This window comes from Mercenaria mercenaria, chromosome 2 (assembly GCF_021730395.1).
Source record: "Mercenaria mercenaria strain notata chromosome 2, MADL_Memer_1, whole genome shotgun sequence".
Classification (NCBI taxonomy): domain Eukaryota; kingdom Metazoa; phylum Mollusca; class Bivalvia; order Venerida; family Veneridae; genus Mercenaria; species Mercenaria mercenaria.
In genome coordinates, this window is record NC_069362.1 from 103,748,864 (window position 1) to 103,770,688 (window position 21,825).

The 21,825-nt window shown below is 33.8% G+C and overlaps 1 protein-coding gene across 3 annotated transcripts in view; it reads right to left on the reverse strand.

Moving 5' to 3' along the window:
- Positions 1–1,563: 1,563 nt before the first annotated feature.
- The window catches only part of LOC123564768 (uncharacterized), a 66,584-nt gene continuing 46,322 nt past the window's right edge, over positions 1,564–21,825 (reverse strand). For 2 of the 3 annotated variants that reach the window (XM_045358576.2, XM_045358575.2), the window contains 2 exons: positions 8,498–8,833; positions 1,564–4,283 (listed from right to left, as the gene is read on the reverse strand). In XM_045358576.2, the coding sequence (XP_045214511.1) occupies positions 4,081–4,283; positions 8,498–8,833 (539 nt within the window). In that variant the 3' untranslated portion in view covers positions 1,564–4,080. Of the gene's footprint in view, positions 4,284–8,497; positions 8,834–13,846; positions 14,296–21,825 lie in introns of those variants that run through there. The other variant, XM_045358574.2, reaches the window with a different exon arrangement.

Genomic DNA, 21,825 nt, shown 5'->3' on the forward strand with positions numbered 1-21,825 from the left:
TTTAATTTTAGTACCATTGGTAATGAAAACAGAGGTGTACATACTGAGATTTAAATAACAATGCTAGTTTCAGATAGGGACCTACAAAAACGTAATTTTGTTTTTGTCATTTTCTTCCCTCATACCATTTTTTTGCTCGTTTGTAAGTTCTATGAAATTTAGTGTATTTTTGTGACTTTTCAAATATGAATTGAAGTCGCAGCTTGAATAAGTTTTATACCATGGCAGATTTGTTTTTGTTGAAACTGTGGTGTTTCTTTTCAATGAATTATTGTTCTTAGGGTATATTAAATTTCTAAAAGGTATTTGAGTGGTTATTTGTAGAACCGCTTAGTAGATGTTTCATGGGTGGCATAGTCACATTAAAAGAAGGTATTTCTTCACTATGAAATAGTGATGTCACTTAACAGCGATGTCATATAGCAATGCCGTCATCAGGTGTAAACGGCTTTTTTAAATACCCTGACAAATCTCACAGTGCGCTTGATAACTTTGTATCAAGTGTGAGACAAGTTATGACGACGGTATTTTTTTATATAATATTCTGTCTCATAGGTGGGAATAATTCGTACATTTGGCATTTGGGACCGTGAAATATAAAAGTGTCCATATTTGTTTACAGTTCTTCTCATCAAGTACCTTTTATAGATCATGTATATTTAGTTTCACAGAACAACCCTTATTATATTAGAACACAATCGAATAAGAATGAATGTCATCACATATCATTTTATCCTATCGTCATGCGAACTAAAGGGCAAAAACCCCGATTTTACTTTACTAGGTCAGTGACGAAAAACAATTGTAGGAGTTCTGATTTAACAAAGAAAGCGAAAGTTGAGAAGCCAAGCTTTCTGCACTTGAATCATAAAATTTGCATCTGGAAAGGCAAAACTTCTTCGAGGAGATGGTTGTCCAGTAATTAAGCAGTGTTATGGTCTGTGGTGTAACGGGTACTTGGCTAGGAAAGGATGAAAGGGTATCCGACTTCAAACTGAACTTCGGCTCAAACTTTTCTACTTTTCTTGGCAGCAAACTTCATAATGTTTGACATAGCATAGTAATCTAGTACAGACTAGGGTTAGTCTTAGTTCTTCTTTTTTATGTTATATTGATAAAGATTTTAATAGCTATTTCAATTCAGAGTATACTTGATAAGGCTGTATTGACAATATTTATATTTTATATGTATTTATCAATCTTCTTTAAGGCAGGAACGTACCTTACTGGTGGGTAAATTCCGTTCAAATGATTTTAATTCAGAAGGTAGGATAAATAGAACATTAGGCTAATAGCTTTATTACGCTTGAGTCTTGATTGCTACACATTTTTCGACTCGCCTGAAAACATTAGATTCATAAAACAGTTACCAAATACTCTCTATGTATATAACACACTTTTACTTAGTAGAAAACAAAACTTTCAGTAATTTAATGGAAGCCGTTTAATGGCGGCCGTTTAAATTAAATCAAGGAAACAAATGATGATCTTGGGAAAATTCCATTTTCCTGTTTCATTACTATTTCATTAGTCAATATTGAAAAAAGGAAAATCAGGGTGCAATTTGTATGTTCACATTTCAATTACTTTTTATTAATAATTTGATACTTTATATATTCGACTATGTTCGTCTAAATGTAGAAAGTCATCAAAATAAACATTCTCATACATACTAGTTTAATTACAGAAATATATAGAAATCATACCATTTTACAGTCAAATGACAATGAAACCTCATTGTCTGGTATTCGTTCGCACTAAAGACTTGAACATTAAACTTTCAAAGATATTAATTAGTATTGCACAACATGTACAATTCAGTCTTAATTTTGTACTTCCAGACAAGACACGAAACATTTAATGCAGCATTATTGATATATGCTTCATTGGTCTAGGTACAAAAGATTCTGAAAATATCTTGACGTAGTAATTAGGAAATAACTCCCGGATATATACGAGAGTGTTTAAAACATGTTGAGACAGAAGACCTTCATGCGTACTTTAAACACAATTGAGCCGCGCCATGAGAAAACCAGCATAGTGCTTTTGCGACCAGCATGGATCCAGACCAGGATCCATGCTGTTCGCTAACGGTTTCTCTAATTGCAATAGGCTTTGAAAGCGAACAGCATGGATCCTGACCAGACTGCGCGGATGCTTGCCAATGCATTTGAAAATTGCTCACACAGAAACCAATGTGTAAAATCCTCCATGAGATTTGAAAGTTCCGGTCTTTTTCGTTGTTTCAAAACGAAAGTCCTACCGTTATACTGACCCGTCAAGACGGGCTTGGATAATTGTCTGTTACTGTTTACTTGTCTTGATTGCCAGTTGTTCGCGAAACTGTTGCACACTTGTGGTATCACAACTAGCTACTGCACTGCAATTCGTACTGGACGTCTATGAAGTATTGAATTCAAGTAAGCATAACTGGCACAGGAGGCAAGCACTAATCATTCTGGGCACCACATGTAACAAGGGGTAAAATGTGCCACCATGTCATGCAAAGGGAAACCACAACGTTTCGCTGTCCATGAGAGTTGGAGGACGTATGGATTATTTTCAGTGGGACACTACAGAACAATAGGACCATTGGATTTTACTGGTAATGGGGTTGCCGACCTTGCTCGATATTTATTTCTGACGTTTGAGACTGTTAAATTATTGTGATTTTTTATTGAATGTTTGGATGAAAGCTGCTTCCAAAAATAAATTTCCTTATTGCAATAATATTATATTTACTTTGCTATTTTCTGCAAGTTATTATCAGTTTGTTAAAAAGGAACCGGCGATATAAACTTTCAGGTTTATTGTTACCGATCAATGACGGAAAGTGTATCAAAGTCATTAAAACTCTAGTACAAATTGTTATAACATGTTTTACCGCTTTTCCTCTCTTTGAAACTCTTAAAATATTTAAGCAGTGAATAACAAAACTTTTATCGAACTTTTGGAGCAAACCAGCTCCAACCAAAACTTGGGTCTGAAAGTTATTATCAGATTTGTTAAGAAAGGAACCGACGACATAAACTTTCAGGTTTATCGTTGCCGATCAATGAAAGCCTTAAAGTCATTAAACGCTAGTACAAAATGTTGTAACATGTTTTACCACTTTTTCTCTCTTTCAATATTTAAGCAGTGAATAACAAACATTTTATCGAACTTTTGGAGCGCAACCAGCTCCAGCATGCTTGTAAAGGGGTATTTTCTGCATGTTTTGATTTGATTACAATTGTCTGCGACTTGTCATCCATTTAGGCTATGGGTATGTAAAGAGCATTTGCTACTGATTTCATGCTTTTTATGAGTGGTCCCTCACATTTCCATCATAGCACAAAATCAGTAGCCGATTTTCTATATCCTTGTCATCCATGCATGTCGACACCAACTCCTTCGTCTGCGCCTCCATTTCGAAGAGCAGACATCGATTAGGCTAGACGGTTAGTTCGATGTCGTCTGAAAAGTGTTTTATTTAGCTACTGCTAAGGCTAAAAGCAGACACACAAAGTAGGTCGATTATCAATAGAAAGTTCATGGTATAGTCAGTGTTGTTTTAATTGAATATCAAACCCGTAGGTGTTTCAAATCAATTTGGTATTTTTAATATGACAATAACAAGCGCGAAACTACAATGTTATATCAAACTAAGTCTTGTAGTTTAATAGCGTTAAAGATATAAACAAATCAGAACGGACTCCGGCAAATTAAAGATGTCAGCAATTCATTCCAAATGGTATCTATTTACTTGCAAAAGCATTAAATGACCCGTCTACTTTTACAGGATTTTAGTTTATTGCTATATCTAGCTTTCTGGAAGCAAATAACAAAAGGAAATAAAAAATAATGACCAGTCACATTATTATAACTCATCTCAAAATCTATAATGTTAGAAGGCAGCGTATGTGCATTTCCTTTATCTTTGTCGCGGAATATTCCTTGTGTTTTGGCATTACTACCTACAATTAGTCCAAAGTATGAAATAATTTTCATTACTCTATGTAGTTTACCTTAAGTCTGATAGTTACAAAAACATTTTTATGAAAATTATGGTTTTCATCATTTATAAAGTGTGTTCACCATTTATATCAATTCATCGTGTATAACTTTCTTTATCATTACTTTTAACATGTTATATCGCTGCATAACAGGTGCCCTTTTAGACATTTCATAGTTTTTATGAAGGGTATCAATCAAGTCCCGAATAATGGCACATTTACGGCGTAGTTCTCTCACTTGGTCTAGAAGCTGGAGATTCTCTTGTTGCAGGTCTTGTCTTGACATTTCTGAAATTAAATTCACAAACTATTAAAATCAAATAAATGTTCAGAAAGTTTGTTATAAATCCTGCAGGATTTCTTAGCTATCATAACAGAAGTGTTTAAGTGCGGTATAGCGGCTGTCAAATTTCTTTCCGTACTCAATGTTGTTATATGTTTTGGTCCTTTGTGATCATGGAGTCTATTAAATATTTGTATAATAGAGTTCCACTTGTGCGGGGGCTAGAACAGTTAATTACAAATATAAATATCAAGACTCTTTAGTGCCGTTCGCCCACTATAATTGTAACAATCTTTATTTCCCATCTGAAGATGTATATTTTTTTCATAGGATATATGTTTCTTAAAGGTTTTAACTCACGTGTTATATCTTAAAAGATGCGTTGGTGTCTGAAAATAGGACATCTTCAAAATCTATATTGAAAGACATGTATAAATGAGCCGCACTATGAGAAAACCAACATAGTGCATTTGCGACCAGCATGGATCCAGACCAGTTGCGCATCAGCGCAGTCTGGTCAGGATCCATGCTGTTCGCAAACGGTTTCTCTAATTGCAATAGGCTTTGAAAGCGAACAGCATTGATCTTGACCAGACTGCGCTGATGTTCAAGCTGGTCTGGATCCATGCTGGTCGCAAACGCACTATGTTGGTTTTCTCATGGTGCGTCTAAAATATTATCAACGGAAGATCACAAAATTATTACTGTTTCGTTTTATGTTGCACTGAGATAGTATCACCCTGTTTTTTATGTGTAAATGGTAATGGAATATATAGATTTTTCCCTAGGAGGTGTTTTATTATTGCATTTATCAATAAAAAAGAACTCTGTAAAATTATATTTTTCGTGGTGGGTTTATTTTTTTATGCGTTTCGTTGTTACCACTTAATTAAATCTTAACAAATAAATATAACTTCCTTTTATCATGTTTCTAAAATCTAAAATCCAGGAATTCTTCCTCAGACTAGACATAAAATGTCGTGTTGGCGGATAACAACTCAAATTCATTTACGTCTTAAGGATTTCATTTGTCTGAAGTGGCCGTTTTTATTATTATAATGCAGCAAATTTCATTCGAATTCAATGTTTATGGAAATCAATTTACCTGTCAAGGACATTGGCAATTAATTAATCCCAAAATAAAATTGTTTAATTTCATTTGTAAATGGGTCGCGGCCTGTCATGTTCACCACTTTTTTTTTTTTAATATAGTCAGTGCATCACAATTTGTTTATTACAACAGAAACACCTCCGTTTTGTATTACGGTAAAATAACGATGATTAAAGAACTTCAGACGGTGCTTAATATATTTTGCCAATATTTCTTAAGGACTCTGTAAAAATTTTACTGCGTTTTAATACACATGAAACTCAGAGTTAAATCATAATACAAAAACTTGACTGCACAACTTGTTTCTAAATTCATTTCTGATAACAAAGTGAGAGCAAATTCTTACAATTCAAAATAAGGTATAATTCGCATTTATACAGCACAATAGTAAACTTTCAATGTATCTAGCATTACACTTCGACACAAGCAGTTTTTAAAGTTAAAGTACAAGAAGCAATTTTCATTGGTAGATGTTTTATTTTTGTTCGTGCAATAGATTTATAATCACTGCCAGGAAACATGCGGATACATTTTATTATGTTATATACCTACGATCTTCCTGTTTGAAATATTGCATGTATTTCACAAACGAATACAAGACCCTGTACGAAAAATATTCAACAGTGGGACTACTTGCTTTAGTCTCGGCGTTCCATGCGTTCACATTTTAAATGAGTTTTTAGTCTCATTTGTCTAAAATTATAGTCAGCTACTCTAAAATTGGGTAATGTATATAATAAAAGGGTCATTAAACAGTCCCATGACCTGCAATGATGCATTCGGCTTCCGTGAACTTGCCAAGCTAGACCACAATCACTGCAAACCAGGCATGGCAATATCTACCCGAGCCGAATACAACATACGGTCAAACTACTATTTCATCGAATAACTGTGCCAAAATTACACTTTATGACAATATATGCTAGAATATTATTTTCATTGACAATGCTATTACTTTGAAACCGGCTGGGGAGTAAATAGCTTTGCGACATGCAGACCAAGATTATATCAACATCGTGAGGCAAATCAAAAGGTCTGCAGTTTCGTATTCAGTCATAATTTTCAGTGAAACCCCCTTATAATACAAATTTTTGTCCAAATTGTGTTGATGGCCAGTCCTATTGAAAATTTGCTAGGTAAGTGTTAAATTCAAATGCCAATTCACGCTGGAATGTGAGATAGTAGAATAAGGATTTGTCTTAGCTATGCATCTCAATAGGGAAAATATAACTTGTGTACTATCAATCGAAAGGTTTATTTTTTATCAAACTTTGTCCATAAACTTCCTTTGATTGACAGCTTTTGGTATGTGGATTTAATCGATTTTAGCCTCAGTCCTAACTGAATATTTACACTGACCTCCTTCATCCATGATGTTTATTCACCATATTATTGAGAACTTTATAGAGTTTCCGGATAATTACGCCTTGTTTGGACCATCTGGCGTAAATTTTGGTTTCCACGTACCTACTTTAGTAAAGTGACTAATAACTAAGTTATATTTGCAGGTTACTATTAGTATAAACTTTGCGTGAAAATGATATTGAGGCAGTCGTTTTATCCGACCATTTATAGAATAAAAGTATAACAGAAACAACACATTACAAAGAATTTGCAAAAATATATTCTGATAGTGAAAAACATGTGGATGACATATAGATCAAAGCCCATTCTCCATTATCAGATCAGGTTGAAATATAAATGTTTTATAAGGTTGCAGACTATAAACTATACATGCGTTCATGTTCCATAAGCCAAGTTTTTGCCAAAATCTATATTTATTTGTTTCGTCTATTCTAAGTTATTCAACAGAAATATAAGATTATCCTAAGAATAGAAATATTGAAAGAATCAAACTGAAATTCTGTACAGAATGTTGAATGTAAAACTTTCAACGAGTAATGTTGCAATATATGGCGCTTTTGTATGTGAATAGATACATGAGAATATTGAAGTACTGGTTTGAAGTTATTTGATCTAATATTTATGATCTAATATAAACTCATATGTATAATAATGAAGCAAACTGATGTTGTTATGTTAAGGATATGTTATATATAGATGGGATTTGTTATATATGGGAAATGCCTGCTGTTATAAATGTTAATAGTTCATACTGTTGTTGTTTAAGCAAAGACTTACTGACAATTTTTATTCAAACCTGGAGAAACAGTGTACAAAGTAACCAGGCGCTAGTTGTAAAACTGGAGAAACAGTGTACAAAGTAACTAGGCGCTAGTTGTATATAAACATTTAAAACAAGACTATGAATATGCAAATTACCTTAGTTGTGTAAGTGATAAAAGATATCGAACATTGTAAACGAAGTTTAGAGTCTTTGTACATTGTTTAAAAGTTGATATTGGACGTTATGGTCAGAACAAAATTGATAAAAGTAAACGAACTTGTGATGTTTGTGGTTCTTGAGACACAGAAGATGAGTTTCATATGGTATGTGTTTGTCAGCGTTATAAAATGTTGAGATAGATGTTACTTTGAACGACCAAACATGTGGAAATTTATTAAGCTTTTGTTAAAGGCCTGCTCCAGTCCTACCTTTTAACCTTAAATTGTCACTGAAAAAGCATGAAAATCCTGACTATGAACTATGAAATAAAGAATGGAGCGTGGCTGTTAACTGTTACCTATTGTAATCATGGGTTGCATACACACAGTAGAATTTGAATAGCCGTGGAGCAGGGCTTTAAGTATAAACGAGGAAACCCTAAATAATTCAGCCTGTTTTATTACTTGTGCTTTAAAAGTAACAAGAAATACGTTAGAAAATTAAATATGCATTTAAAATTGTGTATGTCTTAGTACATATTTCATTACCTATATCTTCTAAAAGCTTATGGCTTAGTTTATAACAGCAGTCAGTCTGCATTTTCAATGACTTTTAAAATACAAAAATGAAATCTTCAAATTTCATCGCTGCAAATAAGGTCGAGAGAAAGGAAAAAACATCAAGAATTAAGCGCGCAACATTGTTCCAAACAGTGGTTACCAAGCTCGCCGTTTTCAATCGTTTAAAAGATTTAGATAAATGACATACAATATAATAATGATTATAGTTGAAAATAAAAACAAAGTTATAAACAAACTTACTGGAATATTTGTCTTCCCTTCTTCTGGCACTTTCGGCTTGATGACTGAAATCCTTGCACCCTTGAATTAATCCACCTACACCAATATTTTGAATCATGTTGGGCTCGTCTGGATTAAGTCTTAGATGCATGATTGTCCGTTTCACCATTCCTTTCAATTTTTCGTACCGTCTTAATGGATCATATCCTTTTGAATCCTCATAGTCTCTTGATAAATGTTCAACAATTTGTTTAAGTTTTTTAAGCTCACGTCCTAAACTGTCTATTTCAGCACATAATTGTTCATTCTCTCGTTTAGCGTCATCTTTAGCAGCTGACCGCTCTCCCGAAGCAGTAGCTAAAATAAGAGAAGAAAAGCTCATTTTATTTCACGAAGGTAAGTTACTTGGTGCACATAAATTAAAATAATGAACCGTGCCAAAGGCCAAACCAATTTCTCTAACGCGCACTTTACATGCACTCAATTACATAACTGTATATTTTGTGCCGAACGCAAAAACAAAGCATATAAGCGACAACGTTTGCAAATTATCACAAGCTAACTAATATCCGAAGGCGCGTAGCAATGCAGTAATTTTCATCTATTTCTAGATCTTAGACAAAAGTCTCGAGAAACTCTAATAATAATGTTTTCCTCAGTGAAAAATTCATGAGAAACTCCGTAGAGGATCTAATTACAAACGGTTGCTATGAAAATAGCGACTTCACTCAAAAGATTAATCCCTTTTTGTCACTGTGGCGTCTACTGTTTTATGGTCAATCAATCACAATATTTTAAAGATACATATACATAATAATATGTTTGACCGTATAACATATGAACTTTCGCTCCGAATTACAGAAAAATAATCTTGATATAAATGACAGACAAACGCCGATGTGTTTTAACACTAAATGCGGGATCCATGTGACAGCAATGCTTTGCTGTCATATTAAAACTATCCTCGTTCAGCGGCATTTTCAGCAAAAATGCGCGATTTTAAGCAACATCTGCTTTCTGAACAAAAATAAAAGTGTGATAGAATTACATTTATGTCTGGAGCGATTCCGCAAATGGTGCAAAACGGAAACATACCTAAATTGAATTACATCATATTCTGGAGAAAATCCCATACTTTCAATTGAAAGTAATACATAAAGCAATCGCCATGGGACCTCGAGAATCTTTCAGCCTATAAAACATATTGCTTCTCGTGTACAATGTCAGGTTTTGTCTAATATAACGACTGTGGAGACATAATTTATCATCGGGGAAACAAAGTTTGATAAGAAAATAACGTCTGCAGTATTCCCTTTTTTAATTCCTTTGAGAGGATGTGGTTGTGGCAACGACGCTGGTAGGTAAAGATTATCATACTCCATCAGCAAAGTGTGTTAGGAAACTGATTTACATCTAAAGGGATTCAGTAACGTGTATAAACACAACAATCGTTGTCGTCTGCAAAGCGTAAGGACCAATTGAAAGATATGAGCGGTTATAAGCGTATGAAGCGTAGTGACGGAAAATGCTATAATTTACTGACATAATTAAACATGAATATGCAGAAACAGATAGATATACACGTCTGACCACCACTGACCAGAAGTATAAATAATGTAATAGTCTTGTAAAGTAAACAAGGCGAAACTTGTTTATGAAATCTGTTAAGAGCACCATTGTAGGTCTTAATTATGCAAAGAAACAGGTTGGAATGCATTATCTTTTTAAAGAAGACAACCGTTGATTATTTACAGAAGGACTGACTTTATCATACAATCCTATGATAAAACATTTGCTAATAAAATCACAGCAGTAGAGTAAACGCAAATTTTACTTATGGTGTTCATTATCACAAGCGCGTACTTCCTATATCAACGCGATACGCGACTCTTAGATGGCAAAGCTCAAAGCTGCGATGGTTGAAATCACTCACTTCGCCATCGCAGTTTCGCGTTTAGCCATCGTATTGTACGCACTCCGCGCTTTACATTTCTCTTTATTAACTCAAAGCGTGGAGCTACGATGGCGGAGCGCGAATATTTCTGTATCATTGCTTCACGTTCTGCCATCGTTACTTCGCACTTAGGTGAATGCGGAGTGGAAGTGTGAAGGTACAATGGCGAAGCTTCGCACATCGCCGTATAGATCCGCGCTTCACCATCGTACATGATGTACCTTAGCGTTTTGTCATTTCACTTTCGTGCTTTGCGTATATGTTTGGATCAGGCGTTTGCTCTAAAACCACAGTTGTTTCTTTTTAATAGCCTAAGTTATTGTCAACTTGTGCATTAATAGTCTAGGTGACTCGTGATTAAATCCTTCCAAATGTGAAAACCAGTGATCAGTTTTCTTTTGTAACACAAAAGGATACAAGAACACAAGCCCTTTTGTACGAGTATTTGTCATGTTAATACAGCCTTGAATGTGCTATTTATCTTCTATTAAAGCTTTCTAATGTTCACCTTCACTAAAATATTTCATCTTTAGATATTTACCTTAGATGTAGAAGATCATCTCTTTCAAGTACAATTATGATATATTTATTGGTAACAGAAGACTTAGTAATCAATCGCATGAATTCATATTAATTAATTAATTAACTGTTTTATCGCAACAGTATAAGACCGCTATCTGAACAGCCTGCGAGTGAAGAGGGCATGCCCTTTCTTTGTTTTGATAGCAATTATCATTTCATCGGTAAATTATCTAGTATCTTTTTATTATGACTGTACCCGTATTGACCAGCACAGACCACTAAACAATCCAATGGGCTTTGCAGTCGCTGCTACTCACAACAAAATTTTCAATTTCTATATTTTCAATTATCAAAACATAAGCTACAGAACAGTACTAACAATTTAGTCAAGTCTTTTGCCAACACATTGTTACATGACTCATATATATACTTGTATTGCCGGGACTATATTCGATACTTGTTAACTGGGCGAAGAAAAAAAATAAAACAATGAAAATTTATTTTGATAACATGCCATGTTATAACTTATAAAACACTTATTGAACGGTTTCGAGCCTTGGGCAATTGTTTTAACAACAGACAGGCAAGCCATATATTTAGTAAGTGTATGATACAATTCAACTGTGATGTGTTCTTGCACTCTTCCCTAAGGTAGCCCTTTTCGTTCAGTCTTGCATTGTTACTTAGCTAATGATACTTTATTCTATAATCGATATTTTAAAACGTTTTGTGAAACATCTGCTTCTGTGATGCAAAGATTAGTCATCATAATACAGCTGTTTGTTAATGTTATATGATTTTTACAGCTTAGATAAATATTTCTTAGCCCGCCCGCTTAGCTCAGTAGGTAAGAGCGTTGGTCTACGGATCGCGGGGTCGTGAGTTCGATCCTCGGGCGGGGCGTATGTTCTCCGTGACTATTTGATAAACGACATTGTGTCTGACATCATTAGTCCTCCACCTCTGATTCATGTGGGGAAGTTGGCAGTTACTTGCGGAGAACAGGTTTGTACTGGTACAGAATCCAGGAAAACTGGTTAGGTTAACTGTCCGCCGTTACATGACTGAAATACTGTTGAAAAATGGCGTTAAACCCAAAACAAACAAACAAACAAACAAATATTTCATGTATTAACTTTTATCAATATGCGCATTGCATTGTAGCACCATGGCGTAGTAACTCTGGAAAAACAAATACAGAAGTCATCATAAAGATCTTAAGTTTATCAAAATTTTATCATAATACAGGGTTACAAACTCATATATTTGGTTATTTGAAGGACTCAGAAGTGAATGGCCTTTTTTCGCTAAGTTTTCTTTCTTTATCAATTAAGGTTATATCTCAAACGCATGCAAAGAGACAGAATTTAATCCAACGGTTAGTAAAGATATAGTCCAATGACGTCTTGTTTTTGGTAATATGCAGTTTGATTCATTGATGAACTTTACTATGAATAAATCAATGTGTACTTATTTCGAAGTTTCCAACCAACCTCATTTTTAGAACATTCTTGAAAAAATATATATTTACATTAGATATCTCAAACACTTTTACTGCCATCCACACTGCTTGCACATTAAAATAAGTTATCACTCTCTTAAAAACTGCAGACAAATTAATCATCTTAAGGTATCCAATCCATAAATAAGCAATTTCTACAGTATAGAACAGTGCTATTAAAATATATCAAATGTTGATGCATGGTAAGCTCTTATAATTTTGGTATCATTTGAAAGTGTATTGTCTGCTGAAAAAAGAAAATATAAATTACATGACGAAAATACGTTATAGAATTTTTATTTTTTACTTAATAATCTGCAGTTATACTTCAACAGAAATCCAGTTATTACAGTGTAAGATTTATCATTTCGCAGTAAAAAATATCTCCATAAAAAGAACTTAAAACCTAAATCTATAAATTTTAAAGGCGTAAATTTTGTATTATAAACACTCAGTTTACATAATTATTACACACAATATTAATAAATATACATTTTACTAATGTATCGCATACAACAAGTGACCTTTGCAAGTGATATATTATTTATAGTCATTTTATTTACTAATTCTTGTTAACACCCAAGTTGCGTGCGAATCAGACCTTGTAAGTGTCATGGCTAAAGATTTCAATAAGAATTCCGTTTATCATTATATAGACCCAAATCCGCTGTTACACATTCATACTCGTTTTACAACTTTCACTCATTTAATATAAAAATATTTTCTCATAGCTGGGTCTACTGCCTGTTACTGACTGAACCTTATTATATATATCGATGTCACTTATATAGTATCATGTTGTGCTTCAGTTTTATGTTTAAGTGATCCGCCCTTTAGCCCTTTAATCAATACTTAACAAAATGCCCTACACAGTAAGCGTACAAAAGAGCGGCTGAAACTGAGAATATTTTAAAATATGTTAGGTATTTGTATTATATATCATGATTGTCTTTATCATTTACAGCAATAAAGGTAAGCAGTAACTTCTTCATATGCATAAAAGAAAGACTTAATGTATCTTTATCCTTTATATACTCTGAACGGATCCGTACGGAATGAATTAAACTTGACATAAAGCCTGTTATTGTGAATGCTGGGGGCGTGAGGGGTGTTTTCAGTTCCTCTCATGAACAGACTCATTCAAACGGAGTCTTCCATTATTCTGCTTTGTTGCGTTCTGTGCTTCTAAAGGATCTTTTCACAGATTTTAGTAAGTTGAAAGGACAGAAAGCAGATTGTTTTACCTGTAAGATTTTGATTTATGATACTGTACCGAAACTCTAGATAAGGCAACACTGGTCAATGTCAGACACGTCCGATAAAAGAACATGAGAAATATATTATCTAATATGTTATTTATTTTCTTGAAAAATCATGATACGTTATTACATACATTCTGTATCTTCCTCTTCTTCTTCTTTCTTTGAGATACGACTGCGCAGCCAGTTCACACATAACGAAAATAATGAATCACTCCTCTCCATTTAATAATGTACTTTAGTGTAAAAATCAGTTAGTGCCATTGTGGATTTTGCTGGTTTAGTTTATATATATATGTTAGAATGTAAACTGCTGATTATTTAATTTTTATATAATCCTCCATGTACTGTAACAAAGCTCGGATTATAGTCATTTCTCTATTTAATATATACTATTTCATTTACACTAAAATCATTATTCTTTGCTGGTAAACTATGTAATGCGTATTCTATTTCTTAAACATTATGTCATTAACAGTCGTTCCCAACTTCTTGTATAATTAAAACACCGTCCTTGTTCATTTAAAAGACAGCGAAACAAAGGACTTCGATGGCCTATTCATAAACAAACCTCAATACAGTATCATATATGTACATTATATTGCAAAGCAACGAGTCGTTGTTACCAGATGTTCGATCGTCACATACTAGCAGCTGTCGCCCTTTTCATCATACTGAGTACATAAAATAACGCATCAATACAAGAGAATACGCTTCATTTAGTATCAGCATTGACTTTCTTGTAATTTAAAAATAGTTTCTTTGCATCAAACACAAGCAGAGATGAATACAGTCTTTCTAAATATTCAACGACATACTTTCCAATTCACCAACAGTTTTATATCATAAATATAAAATTGATTCAAAGGGTTTTAGAGATTTGTTTGAGATACAAATACTAACGCTCCTCTGACGGTATGCAGTCACTCAACAAAGTGAATTATGCCTATTGGTTCTTAAGTTATATAATGGAATAAATACATTCTCCTTACATATATACTATTTGAGATTTTGTTCATCAAAACTAAAATTTATTTGTGATGTTCGTTTGTCAGGCTCAAGTTTTTGTCTCAAGAAAATGAACAATAAATTTGTGCGCAAGATAGTGTTAACAATATTCGTTACAAAGTATTAAGCAATCTTAAGTTTTTCAGCAGTGTCTACTAGTCAAAAAGTACCAATCTGTTAATGTTCTGACTTCAACGACTTGCATTTAACCTATTTTGGCTCAAAGTCATCCTGCTTGGAATGTGAAATTCTTTTCGAATTGTGAGGAAACAAAAGTCAGACGGCAAGTGGTTTAATATAGATGCTCACAAGTGCCTGAAGAAATGTACGGAGTAAGCACCACAATTAAAGTTGGAAAGTCGCTATTTGACATGAATGATGTATCTGAAACTTCAAACTCACCAAAAAACGAACAAACAAAACTTACATCATAAGGTCGATGCATAGCTTTATAAAAAAAACAGACTATTTAGTAAACTATACAAAACAAATAGTTTCTCTATGGCATATAGCATGTTAAATTAAATACTGTTTGTTTCTTTATTAAAGTATTGAGGTATACTAACATTTTATCAGATAATCCGAGATACAATTGGTCCATTATTATTGATATGATATTCTGTCGTCAATTCTATAATATGTTACTTACTGTTGAAGAATATAAAAAAAATCCCAAAAAATCAAGGAAATATTACATACCTTTGTATGCTTTTCATCAGGTATTAAAACATCATATTTATACTTTGTTTTCTTCTCTTGCAAAATGAGCGAGAAACAGTTGAATTTGATGAATTTTTTAATTAATTATAAAACAAACACTGAGACGTTTTGATAATTTCTTTGGAAGGATGGTGGTCTGCAAGATTCCAACCCATGACTAAATAATGCTCAGTGTGTGTGTGTGGGGGGGGGGGGGGGGGGGGGGGGGGGGGGGGGGGGGAGAAAGAGAGAGAGAGAGAGAGAGGGCAGTGTTCTTCCTCCACAATGAAAAGCTGGAAAGTCGTCATATGACAAATAATGGTGTTGGTGTGATATTAAACCCCACAACAATTTTTACATAAATATTAATGCCTTATGGCGTTTATATATAATTACATCGTTCATCATCCTTTATAAGGACACTGATTTCATGCTGAGATACGCAGAAATTAGAAATTCATTTCATATCAAGATAATGAGCAGTGTCTAAAAGTGCTTAAGATAGATAAGTTTCACTCACTACCAAATAGATGAGCAGTAATTCCACAACATGTATGAAAACATGTTTCGCGATATCGAAAATCATTTTTTCTACACGATAGTAAAGAAATTGTTTGCCATATATCATGTGCAACCGATCTTAGTCTGCACTGGTCACAAAGGCAGAATCACTTGCCATCAGCAAAAATTAACAGTAGCGTTAAATATGAAGATATAACCAGAATATAAGATGTTTTTTTTCATATTTAAACTTGAAATAGTAGCTTCTCTCAGCTTACATCATCTAGATTTTCCAGAAATTTATTTTGTCTGCAACGTAGTTATACAAATGTACCTAATTTGAACTAGAAATTGCTTGCAATTTTCGTAAGGTTCTATGTATTGAACAAATACTGACTACAAGAATGTTTTTATATTTTAAGTCAAACCAGTACTGAAACAGAATGAAAGGAAACCCAAAGCTAATTAAAAAGCCCTTGCATCATCAAAACAAACATTTTATAGAAACTGATGCATAATTCTAATATGAAAAATCCATGCTCATTTCTGTTAATACACAGAATTCTGACATCACGCCGATGTATTAGTGGGTGCCATACAGGCGCTTTGAAAGACTGCTACAATTTTTTATCTCTTGTCTTATATGATATAACAGAATGGTGTTATATTTAATTCTATACAGACTCTATCGGTTATTGGGAGCGTAAAATAGCTCATTAGACGTCTAAGCACTCTTAAGTTATTCTGCGGGATGTGTTACTTCCCGTATTTTAACGCTGTTTGAACACAGTTACGCGATGGCATAATGTCCATAAACTGTATTTGGCGCCATATATGCGCCACGTAATAGTGCTTCTCTCTTTTATTAACTTGTTTACATAAAATTCATATTAGAGTAGAAATAATATTTAGCAGAATCAAGTTTTAACAAATCTCAACAACACGAAGCGGTTATACGCCGCGTGTATAATTGACTCGGGCTACGCCCTCGTGAAATTAGGTTTTGATATGTTAAAACATATTTCTGCTATATATTATTTCTTAAGTAAATAAAATACTACATACAATTTTACTATTATATACACATATCATATAAGGATAGGTATTTTTGAATATATTTCGACTGAACTAGGGAAAGAAATTGACAGATAAGGCTAAATAGACTTCATATAATTGTTACATTGGCCAAAGGCAAGATATATGCCGATTTGCCGAATAAACTTTAGACATGTATTAAAAGTAATAACAGATCATACCGATCAAAGCAAGTAGATCATTTTAGGTATCACAACATATCATATATTTTGCGACAGCCGTGCCACATGTCGAGTACCTTTAGGCCGTAAGATATTGTCCTACAAGGAATAATATTGCCTTACGGCGTATGTAATTACAAATGTACATCGTAAATCAGCCATTACATATATCATTTCAAGCTATAATCTGCTGTGATTAAATTCAGAGAAACTCATCCGATGGCAAGTCTTAGATTGAATGAGTTTTAAAGCAGTACAGATGATCACATAATATTTTATTAGAAGGTGTCTGGAAATCATCACTCAATTTACATAATAATATAAATTTGCACCGTTATTAAAGGTACATATATCAGCATCTAAAAGTGTAACTCGTTGCATAATTATCTGCATAAAATCTACTAAGATGTCGTAAAAACATATGAAACATCTTATCTATGCCCAACCGATAGGTTCCATGGATAGGTTCCATGTATAGGTTCCATAGATAGGTTCCATGTATAGGTTCCATGTATAGGTTCCATGGATAGGTTCCATGGATAGGTTCCATGTATAGGTTCCATGTATTTTTTTCCGATTTCAAATCCAAAAACACACTTTGATAAATATACAACTGGAAAGGACATTTTGCAAGAACGCGTCCTACTCAAACTGCAAACCCATAGCAGTATATGTATAGATGCGTATCTGTTTGAAATATACTTAAAATACATAGACAAAGTAAAGGATACTGACAAACAAAAACTTAACACAGTAAATGCATCACATCACGGAACATCACTTAGGAGATTGAACCGTTACTTTGGAGCTTTAAACCGGTTTGTTTTGCGCACCTAACCTCACAACAAAGTCACCATTCCCGGCTGATAACGTTCTTGAAAATGTTTAGGTGTTAAAAACGAAACAAGCTTCAATGCAAAAACCAATCAAATTGATCATTACTGTATTGCCAGTTCAATTTATGTTGATTGTTTATCTCATTGACCCAGAATGCAGCTAAATAGCCCCTTTCTTATTACAAAAATGAATAATTATATCCTGATCTTGAATTGAATTATCAGAATAATGTATACAGTCTTGAAGGTACAATACTGCCTTTTTATGGGCTGTGACTTACATTATAATATGTAAGACAAGACATTTGATGCGATCTATTTGCGAGTATATAAAACCATTCTAATAAACATCAACTAGATTTGGCACTATTGGGACAAGAATTGAATTGCAGCTTTTATCAAGTGAAAGAAATAACCCTGGTGTAAATGCTAGATCTGTTGAAATAGTCTCCTAGGAAATACAAACACTTAAAAGTGATATCAATTTAAGCTTTTATGACAATTATATCAGCATAAGTACTTATTGTAAACAAATCAGGGAAAGTAATTGTGATAACATAAACATGATATAAACAACCTTTACAGGGAAGCAAGTAATTAGTATATACAAACAGCCCCACCAAATTTCAACTCGTAGCAAAGATATTCCTGCAGGAGGACAAAATATTGAGTTTGATTAAATAAAAGGCAGTAACTCTAGTCGTACTTATTTAGCATTAAACACGTTTGTAGAGATATACATAGAGTAAACACAAAGATTCACACTAAATATCAGCTCCTTGGGACTAACCATAAAATAAGATATTGTTACATAAGACATTGCAGTTTTGAACTGATTAAAGGGTAAAACGTCTGGTCATACTATATTGATTTTTTAAATACAAAGAAGTTGATATAAGTAAATACAACTATTCACATTAAATATCTCTGTCGCGTTACACTGACTGAAAAAATGCTGGATAGCTGATTTAAGTATATTTAAAGAAGGACAATCACATCCTATATCTCTTTAGGAAATAACGGGCTTTTTTATAATATGGGGACACAGACTCGTTAATATCAATTCTTTCAGATTATGTTTCAGGTTATCATATGATTTTACGTCAGCTCATGACTTAATTCAGATATAATCCTTTAAGCATAAATCGACAAGTAGATATATTACATAGTACATATAGATTACATAATACACAGAAAAGCTAGCAAGTATCAAAGCTTAGCGATCAATACAACGAAACTTACAAAAAAACAACAAAAAACAAATAACAATACAGTAATAAATTTTCGGCATGGTGTAAATACTGCATTGAGCAAGTTACCTAAACCACCCAGTCAAGGAGGCCCCATTGTGTATTGAAGTCGTATAGAAAAGAAATCACTATCTTATTAGTACCATTCTCATCCATCAGATGTTCGTCAAAATCCCGAGACGAACCTCTGATTTATTTCTGTCGTTTATTTGGTGAGCATGCGCACTCGTAATTACTACCGGGAGAAGTTTCAGCCAATCAATGTTCGCCACTATTTGGCACGCCGAATTGAAATTTCAAACAATATGTTATAAATGTAGTTGCTAACGAGCGATAAAGACGATATTCCATGATTGCGATTAATAAAGATTTATTTCAGTTATTCGATGTTTAGAAATTTACCTGAAGAAATATAAAAATATTCCTCGTTATTTGGCATCAATATGAAAGGACGCGATCACGCTTTTCACGGACGATTTTGATTGGTTCGCTACATTTTGTCGCGAAACGACGCTGATTGGCTGAAATGTTTTACCTGTAATGTAAGCAAACCACAAATATCGGCGAAATGTGCCAGAGGTTCATCCGGGGAACCACGGTAGACCTCTGGTATGCGAGAATGATTAGTACAGACCTTTGTATTCTGTATATAAAACATGGGAAGATAGGGACATATTAATTGGTAATAGCTCTATTATGTATTTTGTAAAGCACACATACGTATAAATCAAAAGTAAAATTTGATAAGCTATTAATATGAAATAAAAAAGTTTGTTTCTCAATGAGGTATGGCTTCATATGTATGCTAAGCACGCCTATATATTTTTAGCTCACCTGAGCACTTTGTGCTCAATGTGAGCTTTTGTGATCGCCCTGTATCCGTCGTCCGTCGTCCGTCCGTCGTCCGTCTTCGTCCACAATTTGACTGTTAACACTGTAGAGGTCACAATTTTAGCCCAATCTTAATGAAACTTGGTCAGAATGTTACCTTCAATAAAATCTTGGACTAGTTTGATATTGGATCATCTGGGATCAAAAACTAGGTCACCAGGTCAAATCAAAGGAAAAGTTTGTTAACACTCTAGAGGTCACAATTTTGGCCCAATCTTCATGAAACTTGGTCAGAATGTTAACCTCAATAAAATCTTGGACGAGTTTGATATTGGGTAATCTGGGGTCAAAAACTAGGTCACCAGGTCAAATCAAAGGAAAAGCTTGTTAACACTGTAGAGGCCACATTTATGACTGTATCTTCATGAAACTTGGTCAGAATTGTAATCTTGATGATCTCAAGGTCCAGTTTGAATCTGGGTCATGTAAGGTCAAAAACTAGGTCACCAGATCAGATCAAAGAAAAAGCTAGTTTACACTGTACAGGCCACATTTATGACCATATCTTAATGACATTTGGTCAGAATGTTAATCTTGATGATTCCTAGGTCAGGTGAGCGATACAGGGCCTTCATGGCCCTCTTGTTTTCAGTTATAACGTGCTTTCATGTATGATTTCAGTGCATATAACGCTGCATTTCATTAGAAAATACAAGGGTAGTGTTTACTATATGATGAGCGTTATTAACGCAGTTTTTTTCTATTAATTGTTTTCTTTTTGAAAATTATTGATATCTTCAAGTTCATACATTAAACTGGCATCGTTATGGATATCCCACTTAAAAGAATATACATTGCTCAGATTCAAGTTTGTTTAGATAAATTATATTTAATGTAGACCCTGTAATGACTTCATTTAAAAAAGATGTGCGTTAGAAGATAAGTTAGTTATCCTTCAATAAATAATCAAGTCATTGTTGTGAGCGTTGTATAAGTATCCTAACATGATGAAACATCTTGAAACCATTTTAATTTTGAACAAAACCTTTGCGCTCTACCGGATAACACGCAACACTGCCACTAAGCATTTCCTTGTGGACTTCTTTGTCTGTAACTAACTTTAATGAGACCTAATTACATTCTTGTGCTTTTGCTTATCAACGTCAAAATTAATTATGATCATTAAAATAGTGTTGTCATATGTGTAGCGTGTGAAGTCAAGTCAAATTGAAGACAATTTTTCGCCACAGACTTACTCAGTCTTTTTATATTTTCTAGTTCTATTTTCATAGCCCTATCAATACCGGTGCTGTATCTATAAATGGTACTACTTACTATTTGAAATATTGTTGACAGGTTTAACATATATTTCTCAGTAACTTTTCAACAAGTATTCTTCATACACTACTCATGAATAAACCTTTAATTATTTTGTGACGAATAGGCTGTCCAGAAGGGGTGGTGGGGGATGTAGCGTGAGGTCGGTGAATATTTAATTACCTCTCGTGAAGAGACTTAGTCGGACAGAATCGGCTACAGTCTCCCATTGTTTCGAAAGGATATTTATCAAAACAAACATCACTTCTTAAGAGCAATATAAAACACTTGGTATTGTTATACTATCTGATCCTTTGGGTTTATAAAGTCAATTTAATGTTTTTGATAACAGAATTCCGCTTAAGCCAGTGCTTAATGCTCAACTACTTGGAGCCTCGACCCACTCCCTCATGTC